At 40.1% G+C, this 12240-nt stretch overlaps 1 protein-coding gene across 2 annotated transcripts in view; it reads right to left on the minus strand.

Moving 5' to 3' along the window:
* Positions 1–5482: 5482 nt before the first annotated feature.
* Positions 5483–12240, minus strand: part of COL4A5 (collagen type IV alpha 5 chain) — a 75171-nt gene continuing 68413 nt past the window's right edge. The window contains exons 47-52 of one of the 2 annotated variants that reach the window (XR_008439365.1): positions 11351–11563; positions 10833–11010; positions 10158–10272; positions 9687–9859; positions 6313–8210; positions 5483–5860 (exon numbers count right to left, since the gene is read on the minus strand). Coding sequence is in view for 1 of the 2 variants with exons in the window: in XM_053990196.1 (XP_053846171.1) it covers positions 8129–8210; positions 9687–9859; positions 10158–10272; positions 10833–11010; positions 11351–11563 (761 nt within the window). In the remaining variant the exon portion in view is untranslated. Of the gene's footprint in view, positions 8211–9686; positions 9860–10157; positions 10273–10832; positions 11011–11350; positions 11564–12240 lie in introns of both variants that reach the window. The other variant, XM_053990196.1, reaches the window with a different exon arrangement.

Below are 12240 nucleotides of genomic sequence, written 5' to 3' on the forward strand. Positions count from 1 at the left end.
AAGCTCAGCTCCAGCCGGCTACTTTCATTTCCACCAGCACGGACATAGACACACATCCTTTTAATTATTTTTATTCATAGACATCAGCTCTCTACAATTGAATTAATTTGAATTGACGTTTTTTCATAGCTGTGCTTTGGTGATGGAATTTGGTCTTTCATGTCATATCTATTTGGGAGGCAGTGTGAATGCTAATAGGAGATCCCTGTATGTCCCTTTCTTCTTCCTGCCTCTCTTGTTATTTTTTTAAAAAACTTTATATTCTGAGAAGTCAAAGCTGGTTTCTGATTGTCTGTTTAACATGGGTTTTACTTCTCTGGTACATTAACAAGTGGTTAGCTTAAAACATGTATTGCTTAGAAATACTTTGGCAGTTCAGGATTTTTCCAGGTGACTGGGCAGAAGGAGGGAGAGAGAGGTGCACATTAGCTTGAGGGGTGAACCAGTGGGACTGGACAGCTCTGAGGAAAAGAGACCTCTTCTGCCTTTTTTTTCTTTTTTTTTTTTTTTAAGGTTTTGCTTTTATGGTACAAGAGGTATTTCTTGAGCATAGGCTAGAGGCTTTTAAGTCAAGTGTCTGTCAGAGCTTAAACAGAAATTTTTTTTTGCTCAGAATTTTGGTATGTACAAAGTAGGATTAATGGGCTGGTTGTCTTGTAGATTGTTTTTGTTCTTGTTTATAAATATGAATTGTGTAAAATGAGGTTTTTGTTCATGAATTCGAATGGAGAACTGCGGAGTCGTATCCAATGTTTGTGACTTCTGCATTAGACTTGTCAGCTGTAGCTTTTTAAAGGGAAACCACCCTAATTGATCTTACTTTCAGCCAAAGTCCCACTTTTAATTTGGGACTATTTTTGTTCTTTCTTTCTGGTATAATGGGGAAGTAAAGTAAAATGTTGGCTCATCGATTGTCTTTATCCCACTGACAGAAACGTGAACAATGACTATTTGACATTTTTAAAATAAGCCCTGATTTTTCTACAATTTAAGTGCTTCACTCTTGTACTGAATTTTTTTTTGGTTGAAATGAGTTTAGCTTTTTAACACTGCTATGAACTTCAAAGAGCATGACACTAGTCATTGGTACATGCAATGGATTATAAAAAGCACTGATGATTGCTAAAGGGTTTCAAAGTGGTACACAAATCCTCATGCTGTACTGCACCACACAGCTGGGAATCCTCCAAATGTATATTGTACAACGGATGTGCCAGGCTGCCTCACCTCCGACAGACAACCTTTACATTGCTGGTACACTTTGTGTAACAAATCAGACACTGTCAGCTTGGATTGTTCCGTGATGTGTACCCAGATCTATTTCTGAGTAGTAATGAAATGTACACGTCACTAAAATAATGTGATTGTTTTAGGATTTTTTTAGGAAACATGGTACCAATCAGTTTACACAGTGTCTAGTGACAGGAAAAACTGTTGCTACAGGGTTTAAAAGCACAGACCTGTTTTTGATTCTGGAAGAGAAGTTTCAGTTGGTACAATTACTTGCTGCTAAACATACAGGAATTAAAAACACAACCACTCTTACAGACCATGATACTGTCTTGCCATATAGCTGTTGGTTGGTCTCATAAATGAATAATGCAATACATAGACAGCTTTTTATAAAGCTTTACATCTTTTCTAAGAAATCAAAATTTGGTGAAGATAGTTCTAAACATTTAATGTGAAAGGAAAAGGTTGTTTTGAAGAAATTTGTTACATACTTATTTCATATTAGAATCCCTGAGGCTGCCATTGTACAATATACAGCACTGATTTAATACATGCTGAATAAATAAGTAAATGGGTAACCTCAAGTATAGTGGTACAAATACTAATAGGTACGGCATAATAAATATGCAATCTTTTTGAATCTCTTAGTTTACAGCAACTAATTTATTCAGTATTGTGCTGGAAGAACATTTTCTGATGATGTAAAACATATCACTATATATACTACCTTCCAGCTACCCGTTTATGCTGCTGTATAGTATGAAAATACCAATGATAGAACAATGTTTGTCCTGTAAATTTAATTTGATATTGGACAGTTATTGTCTGTACAAACTAAAATATATATGGTTGAAACTGTTCATTATATTTGCTATTTCTGCTCCACAGATCTGTTTAAAAGTTGGGCTGATTGATCTGGCTTTGTCTTCCATTGTAAATATTGTTCTGTTGTTTTCTTTGTAAAACACATCGCGTTTGCGGTTTTGGGAGACTGGCTTGAAGCTCTGTATAGTGTTTATATTTATCTTGACTTGGCTTTCCATAGAGCTACTTGCAGTAAATACGTGTTCATGTAGCTCCGTGTCTGGGTTTTATTTTTAAACAAACTTTTGGGTTTTTCCGTCACACCTCCTGCTGCAGCTGCTTCTCCTGAAAGTGGTTTGTCACCCTGTATCCCTGAAGATCTGGAGAAGTTTAGCAGTATTTTCAGGGTAGTGATTCCCCATCTCTCCAGTTTTCTTTGCCTTTCCACTTAGTTTAGAAGGTAAGATACAGAAAAATGCCCAAAAGTTTTCTTTGCCATGGGTTCATAGTGCCTGTAAACAATTATGTTTTGGAGTGAAAACAACAACAATAAAATATATATGTATATATATACAGTGCCCAAAACATCTTCTGCTTTAAATGTAGAAGGCATGAACAAAAAATTGACACAAACTTCATCCATGACTAGATAGGGAAGATTCATGATCAAAAAGTACTAGTGCTGAAAGAAATTTTTAGCAGTGCGTTATCAAATAGGGGCCTGACTTGAGGGCAGGAGGAACAGGTGTGTTTTGGTGTTGTATCTTCTCCAGTGACATTTTGGTTTTAAAGAGACAGTAAATAGGTCTCAGTATTTGAAACCCAAACACAAATAGATCATCTCATTTCAAGTAATGCACCCACCTGTAAAAACAACTGAAGTCAGAAAACACCAACAAAAGGTAGTGCCTTTTCAGATTCCTTAGTGACTTGAAGGGTATGGCAAATAATTTTCTATAGAAAGAGCCTTTTATCCATAGATGGGCACATACAGGATCTCCATAAATGTGGGTGATTACTGTGAAATATGTTGAAATAGGAAGAAACTTTTCTTTAAAATTACCCAAATTAATTCTTACCCTGCTACCCAGAATAGTACATTGAAACAACTCTCTGGAAAGGTCAACTTTGCTGTAAGAATAGGGTTTTCCTCAAATAAACCAGCCCTTTTCTTAGGGTCCATTTGCATAGTGTGGAGCCTGTAATGGGAGGGAAAAGAGAATGGGGCTGCTCAACCATGGCAGAAAGATCCCTACCAGCAATGCAAACAAACAGTGACAATTGTCCAAACTCTGTCCAGGCTCTTGTGACAGTGTAACAGTAAGTGCTGCAAACTACCTTTGACTGGATTTGAAGTGGGCCAACTGCTGGAGGGCTGTGGTGTTTTTTATGTGGGGGGACACAATTTTACACTGATTTTTCAAGCCCCTTTGGGTGCCTGAGCTCTCTTGCATCTGAAGGATAGTGAAAGCTCTCAGCTAAAGCCAAAAGGAAAGCTAGACTTCCTGACATAATCCAAAGACAGTCACTAGAATACATCTTAAAAATCTTTGGAAATGCATTGCCTAGTTCTCATGGCCTGTGCATGTCCCTGAGCTCTGTGGTACTGGAAATAACCAAATACTGGGGAGTCAGTGATTCACAGCACTGGAAGGACCTTGTTAGAGGTACCAGGTATCAATATAATCTGTGTTGCTTTTTTGTTATCCCTGTATCCTCTTTTGGCTATAAAAATAGTGTTTCCTCAAATATATATATATATATATATATATATAAGTTTCTCCCCTCCTTTGTCCATGCAGAGCTGTGGAGCAGCATGTCTTGGGGAGAGCAGGAGCTCTGAGCTTGCTATGCATGTCTGGAAGATAGAAACTTCTCCCCCTCATCCCCTTTTGCTAAAGAAACACACCAAGTTTTGGTTACTTCGGTTTCCTTCTGAGTTAATTTACAACTTTTTAAAGCTTAGTGTGAGGCAACAGCTCAGCAGGCACCAAAGCTGCTGTTGGCAGAGCAGCCTCAGCCCCCATCCCGTGCTACACCCAGGGCAGAGAGCCCTTTGTAGGGACAGCAGGTGTCTGGTACTGACCAGTTATTGTCACCTTGGCCAAGGCTGTCCTCAGGCAATGCTCACCTGTCTGCTGCAAAGGGGTAGAGTTAATGATCTTTCTTTCCAAAGCTTGGGAGTTCTAGATACTTACCCTACATTTTAAATGTAGAACACTTACTGCTCCCCTGAGCTAATCACTGCCTCTGTGTCCCATTAGCATGTGTCCTGCTTTTTTTCACTGGACTAACCTGGAAAAACTAAATTATTCCAGTCTCTTGTGCAATTTTCAGCTTGTACTTCCAGTGGAAGTAGCCATGGCAGCAGAAGCATTGTGTGTCCACCAGTGCTGTATTATCTGAAGCATAACTTTTCTGGGAAGAACCTGTTGAAAACATGTAATGCTGCTCCCAGCAGCACAGTCCTGAATCTGGCACAACAACCCTCCCTCAGGTGTGTCCCAAGGATGGCACAGCAGCACAGTTCAGGCAGCAAGCTGACTACAAAAGTACTGCAGCTGGGTATCAAAGGATATAGAAAATATTCAAGTTGTAAAACTACTTTTTAAAACAGAGCCTTCCTGCACTCTGTTGGAAATGGTCACTAGAGAGGAATTGACTTGCACAGCAGAGGACAAAATGCTGCAGACTTCAGAGCTTCTGCAGCACAGTACTTGTGTGTGACATCTAGTTCAGGGTACAGAAGTCCTGCTGCACTGCCCCGTGTGCCCCTTTTGGTTGAGGTTGTCCTCAGACTGCACAAGTGTTTAAGAAGTTTAAATCCCACCCTAGAAATAAATATTATATTGAAGGAAGCTTTTTCCTCTTTGTAATAGGATTTCTAGAGGGACTGAAAAGTCTGCCTCAAGGAGAACATTTATTTTTTTAACACTAGAACAGTATAAATCCAGCCTAGGCACAAGATTGCTAAAACCTGGTTTTAGGATTAAAACTAGTATTCCTTTAAAATAATTGCATTTTTTCACTCATCATTCTGGTTGCAACTTACAGTGCCCCACAAGAACTGGGCCTGTGTAGTGGGCAAGGAAGGGTGAAGACCCCTCTCCTGCTGAGCTTTCCTGCAGTCCTCCCTCCTCCAGGCAGGGCCAGACCTGGCAGTGCTGCTGTCACAGCTCCTGCCAAAGCCACACGGTGCCCTCGAGTGGCTGCAGCACGGCCCCGACAGCTCAGACCTGCCAGGTGCCTGGTGAGATTAACTAAAATAGCCCAAATCTATGTGATGAGAATAAAAACTTGCAAAATCATACCAGACATCAGGAAAAGAGCCTTAACCGGAGCTGAAGCGGTGTCCAGAGCTGCACAGTGTTTAAGTGTTGTTGAAAACTATTTTAAGGATCCAATGGCCAAAGCCGTTTTCCTTTTTTAATAATAAAGCTGCAAACACAAACTTTTACCTGTAGTTTAATGTTTATATAGTGATGGATAGCACCTAGAGGCCCCAACCAACATTTGAGCCCCTTCAATGTCTCTGCCCCAAGGAGCTTACAGTCTAAGCATCAAGAAGCAGAAGAGAGTAATAACCATGTTTTCTTTTATAGATCAGTAACTCCGATCCACCACAGGTCAAGTGATTTACCTGCTCTAGGGCACAGAAGGTGGGGTGAGAATTAACCCAACATCTCTTGAATCTCTGCTGCAGATCTCAAATGATGTTCCTTCATGTCTAGACCACTTTTCTCCTAGTAAAAAGTCACCCCTTTGGAATTCTGTGCCTGAAGCTCATAAAGGTTCAGGACTCCTGTCCAGGTCAGGGCCAGAGCTGCAAGGACAGAACAGAGAACAGAGCTGTCACAAGTGCAGCTGCTTTACATACTTTACTTTTCTGTGGTCATTCACAGCTTTGGGCCCTGAAGCTGCCCCAAGACGAGCAGGTCTGGGTGCTCTGTGCCTTAGCCTGGAATAGGATCTCCTGTCTTGGTTTTTTACCTGCTGCAAGAGAAGCCCACATCTCACAAAGAAGCACCAGTTATGCACTGGTTTACTAAACATGGTCCACTATATTCCATGTCCCCACATCTGAACACTGTGTTGGTAAACACAAGATGGAGTGTTGGTAGGGAAGGCTGGGAGAGCCCTTTCCTTTGAGAGCTCCTTGGCCTTAGCATCCATTTTTCTGCTGTTTTAGGGCTAGGGATTGGCAGCTATGTTCATTTTAGACTTCTGCAGAGCCAGCAGCAAGATAAGAGTTTGTGTTTACATGAAGAGACTTACTATTTTATTTCAGCTTTGGTAACAAGTTCCTGACTTGGAGGTAGCAGCAGGTTCAGTTTATTACCACATGCATCAGCAAACCAAACTAAACTGAGCTGAAAGATACACATTGCTGAATTCCCACTCTCTACCAACAGATGTAACTGCAGCTAATGGAAAAAAGAAAAGCTATTATTATTTTGCACTTTGAATTAAAGAACTTCAGTTTCATACTTAGTTGAAAGCTTTAGAAATCAGCACCAATCTCATTGTATATTACTGCCACCTGCTTAGTCACCAGTCCTATGTCTTTGTCAAATGTGTAAAACAAGGATATGTCAGATGTTCTGTGTTTACAGGGATAACTGGAAGATAAGAACAGCCATTAGCAGATAAATTACTTAACAGTATTCAATAAACAAATACACATCACCTGTATAGAGCAGTACGTTAATTCACAAGCTAGGTTGTATTGATAGTCGAGGTGGCAATATACAACGAAAATATGAAAGTATTGTCACGGGACAGAGTCCTGCATTGTCAGGGAGCTGTTTATACATGAGGGTAAATGAAACGCTCTGACCATGGAAGCTGAACAGTCATGCATACAAAAGTGATCACTTTTCAGCTATTGCACAAGTAGTGACACTCTTTAGACAGACAGAGGAGGATTCTTACAAACTGACATCAGAAAGACTGCATGCACCATCTTTCAAGGCCTTATGTGAACTACACATACACAGGAGTTGCTGTATACTGTGAATACATTGTAGATGTGTATAAATTCACATAAGATGAAAAGATTCATTTGTAAATAGGAAAGTTTCCACCAGCTTATGCTTTATTTTATTCAGAAGGTTTCTTAGTGTGTATACTATTTTGGATAAAACATATGACACCACTTCAGAGTTGAAGTTTCATGCAAGCATCATCCTAAATGCTTTGGTGACTGGATATTCCCAAAGGACAGGTTTGGTTAAACCAAACTGATTACTAAAATGTGAATGTGACTTGTATTCTTAAAAGTAGGATATAGAATATGGCTAATAATTTCACATATTTTCACAAGATAAAAAACCCCTTTTCAAGTGGATTGGGTTTTCTAAGCAGAAGTAAAACCACTGCTAGTATGGTGTACAACATTTAAAACCCTGATCAAAATTACTTCAGAATAACTGTGCATTCCCCAAATATATCAGGTTGGCAACTGAGGAAGGAAATGAAAAATTAAATGAATAAGTTGGCATAAGAGGGGTAAATTCTCTCTGTACCACAAGTTTCATAATAAAATACTGTCTTTTAGTTTTAGACATAAGGATTTTTATCTCAGTCTGGTTTGTTTCTAGATGACTGAAAGTTTAGATTAAAAAGGTGTTTACACAATATACACATTTCATTACTTACAAAGAGAAATAAGCTTAAAATTTCATATTAAAAATACAGTAGGGTTAGTAGCACCATGAAAAATGTTTTTCAAAACTGCAGTCTTGTTATTTTAAACATACTCAGTGCGTCGTGTTCTTCTCTATTCTCTTGGTTGATCAAAAGGTGCCATTTGGTACAGGGAGAGAAATGAAAAAATTCATCTTCTGATCCTTTGTGAACCTCGAGTGTTCTTTTCTATTTCCAAGAGGTCAATTCTTTCATCTTAGTCCTGTTGTCAAAAACATACTGAACAACCCTTAGTTTGGCACATGAGTGAGGTACACTTGAATTTGCATGTTTAAAACAGTTTGGATTTGTTTCTTTTCTTTCTGCACAGTAGCACCATTGTTGCAGCTGGAAGACAGTGCATCTTAGGAATTTTCAACTGTTTTATAAAACATTCTCCAAGATGTTACGTCTTCTTCATGCAAACTTGACAACGACTAATCCGCGTCCTCAAGTCTCCAGCTTTCAGTGTCTCAGACTGAGGTTTGCTGGTTGACAGACACAAAGGAAAGGTTGCATTAGGTTTTTCTTTGTTTACAGTTCCTTTCAACTTCTACTGAATTCACTGTTTCATATAAAACCTAAGGATGTGAGCAGGGAATGAATCCTGAATTTGAGTTTTCTAAAAGGGATCATTCTGTCTGTTGCCAGCACCAGGTGACAGATGCTCAGTTGTGTCAGTGTCCCCAAGGTATGCTAAGAACCTGTTTCAGTCTGGCAGGTGATGGAGCACAAACACAACCCAAGGGGAAGGTGAACTGTGTACATTTTAGATTGTATCTGGGGTCTCTTTCTAGCCTTTAGTTGAAGGGTACTTTAACAACACATCAAAAGTACTGCTACAGTCAGAGCTGTATTTAAGTGGTAGCTTTACCAAATAATTTATTTTCATTTTGAATGGGTAACAAGATAGGAGATTAATACAATTAGTGCAATATGTGTGTACACCAGACAAATACTTAAAAGTTTCTTTAAAAAAATAGAATGAAGAAGGAAGTTGTTTTAATGGGAGGGAGAAAACAGTAGAGAGAGAAATCTCAAGGGTGCATGGCAGCTACTAATAGGAAGTTTTCACTGGTGAGTTACCAATAATCAACTACCCAGAAAAGAGTGATGAATTATGTCAAGTACCCTGATTGTAGGTGTTACAAAACCAACTTGGGGCCACCACTGCTCAGAGCATAGTGTCAGCCCTGTGCCACAAAGCTACACTTTTCAATTAGATAGCAGGAAATAGTAAGAGTGTTTTATCAGCACACAAACAGGGCAGTAGCTGTTTATTCTATGAAAGGAGATGATTCTTCAGTGAAGAAATGATTTGCTACTCAACTTGAAAGAGAAAAAGTTGGAGGGGCTCCAGCTGATATGCTCACTGCAGAGAAGGTGAGGACACAATGGCCACTGGCTTCCTTGCAGCCAAAATGTCTTCCTGTTTCCTTCTGCAAAGCGTGGAATAAAATGCTGGCCATGGAGCATAGGAAACCTTCTTCATAGAAGATTTTTAAAAACAAGTCATATGAACCTTTGCCTTAAAATTTTAAGTAGAGTTGATCTTGCCCTTCACTCCTATCCCTTGTATATCTGTGAACCACCTTTCCAAATATTTGAGTTTATGGAAAGGTTTGGCAAGAAAAAATCAAAATTGTTCTTTTGGGCTCCAAATACAGTAAACACAGTAGCACTGTGGAGTACCTCAGAGGAGGTACTACTACAACAAAATGTGAATGAGAGTTGACACAAAAAGAATCTGGCTCCTTGCAAAACAGAATGTGCCCTAGCAAGTTTTTACATAATATTAAAGGCTTACCAAAGAAACACTTGAAAAACTGGTTGTGAGGGGGAAAACAAGGTAAATTATTTCCCTATATCCCTATAAACAAATATCTTTTGATCTTTGGAATAAATTCAGTTTCAAAAGCGTTCATTCTGGAATAAAGCAATAGACAAGAAACAGGTTTTCTTACCTGAACATTTCTGACACCTCTACAGTTGCCAGCCAGAAGCTGTATGAATTGGCATAATAATTACAGGTGCCCCGACCATGGCATTCGATGAATGGTGCTGAACGGAATTCTTCCAAACAGGATCCAGGCGATGCCAAGGCCTGTCCAGAGCCCTCTGCTCCAGCACTCGTGTGCTAATGGAGGGAACAAGGACACAAACAAGGATCTTAGGTGGTAAAAACTGAATAGCACAGCAGTCAGCTAAAAGTCACAGCTGAAAAGTCACTGTTCATTCTTGGCAGAGATAATGTGGTGGCAGGCACCTCCATAAACGTCAGTGGTGCTGGGATCTGTGTACTGTCAGTCCTGGCTACCTTGGTTAGTGGCTGAAGGTAAAATGACAACCCTTGCAGTTCTTATCAGTGTCCTAAAGCAGCTGAGGTCACAGGTGGGCAGGCAGTAGCTGCTTCTGGAGAAGGAGGCAGTTCTTACCATCATGAAAGAGTAACCAATCCAGAGGGAGTCCCAGCCTGGAGGACATGAAGGGATCTGAATGGTCTGACTGTGGACAGCTATCACCATAGCAGGAGCTTCACACACAACACATCTGGACACAGGGGAATACCAGAGAAACATGTGATGTTAAAATATAATAGGAGTATGTTTTATTAAGAATTCTTACACTGAAAAAGGGAGCAAAACTCACGAGAGGCTCACCTATTAATCTAGACTTCTATTTCTCACATATTTTGTGACTGCAATAAGAGTCTTTTGGAGCTCAAATCTGTCTGTATTTTCACTACATTGGGTAAAATACTGAAGCAGTTCCTGAAACAGAAACTGGAAGCTCAAAGTCCCCAAGTGAGTGCCTTAATCCTAAAGCCAATTGCTTATATGTTCTTTCCTGTCCACAATGATATCACACTGCTGACTGCAGAGCTTGCTTCTTTGAGAAAAGCTGTACAGCCTCTTCTTATCACTGCTGCAGGAAGATGAACCTCTGCAGACAATGAATACTTTAAAACAAATTATTTTTCTAGTCTCTCCCAGAACAAAACATGACAGATTCATCTCTTAATTCCCAAGCTGCATGTTGGAAACACATGGGGGTAGGATGTACTGTTTCTCCAGATACTAAAACAGACCTGCTGGCCTGCTTTGCCTCACCGGCTAATGAATGGCTGAATGCTTTGCCCAGTCAGTGGCTCCATGCTCATTGGCATCGACTCGGGGGTTGACAGCCAGTAGGAATAGTCATTCCTTGATGCAAAGTTACAAACATTGTTGATGTTGCAGAACATGAAGGGCATTGTGCTGAAACGTCTAAGACAGCTCCCAGCAGTACCTACAGAGTAAGACACATAAGACAGTAAAGTTTTCACTTCATTGCTTTTTATAGCAATTCTTTCAGAACAGTACTTGTGGATCCTTCCTCTCCCTCCTGTGAGTGCACAGCAAGTGCTATCAGATTGTCACATGGGGGAAAAACTTGACTTCTCCATTTTGGTTTACATTCCTTCATCCTGAATTACAATGTGCATCCTCTGGAGATAACAGATCTCAGTATGCAATCCCCATTCTCAGCTAGAAATCTCCAAGACTGCTATGTCTTCAGAGAACCCGAGCATTCAAAGAAGCAGCTACAACATATTTCCTCTTAAGAGAGAGCATACAGAATATCTCACCCAAATCCTGGCCGTGTGCTCTCTCATTTCCCTGCACATATAGAAGAGAGAACCCATCATATATTCTTGATGTTCCCTGTGGACAGAGTGGTGTATCGCTGGTCTGGCTGTGCCGAGTTATGAGGAATCCGTGAGCAACAGAAGCTGTTCCAGGAGGACCAGGTGGGCCTTGTAAGCCATCAGGACCAGGAGGTCCTTGTATTCCTCGTGAACCTGTTCACATGAGAGAAACACAACACAGTGTTGATTAACACCATTGCTTGCTCTTTTAGGACCACCATAGCTCTGGAAGGTTGTTGGTTTTATGATTAAGTGCTTGTGTGTTAGGGCACCTGGTATTTGCTAACACTGTCTTCCTGGATTTTTTTTCATTTAAGCTTGGTTGAATCAGGGAGCTTGTCATAGGTGGTTGTAACAGTGGAACTTCTCTGTGTTATAGGGGTATTGTGAAGTTAAATATTCTCAGGGCTGTCAGGCACTATGATAACTGCAGAGGACATGGCAGCCACTGGAATGACTTCAGTCAGTGTCCCACTTCCAAAATGTATCTGTGCGTGCAGCTTAAGATAATGTTGAAATATCTTGCTCAAGATCACAAAATAAATGGCAGAGCCAGAAACAGGGGCAAGTCTCACTCCAAGCCATGCTGTGGTAACACCTGAGCCAAAGCCCATCAAAATGAAAAGCTGCTGCCAGTTTTGGAATAGGTTACTAAAAGTGGAAATAAGCTAGAACAGCCTTGAATGTGAGCAAAAATGAGTCAAATGACTGAGAAATGTATCAGAAAAGGCTGTTCTTGAACAGCAATATCAGGAAATATAACTACAAATATTTAGACTGTGTTATTCTGCAGTCATTATATACAATTTTTTACCAAAATGATGCTAACA

This window comes from Vidua macroura, chromosome 14, assembly GCF_024509145.1.
Source record: "Vidua macroura isolate BioBank_ID:100142 chromosome 14, ASM2450914v1, whole genome shotgun sequence".
NCBI lineage: Eukaryota > Metazoa > Chordata > Aves > Passeriformes > Viduidae > Vidua > Vidua macroura.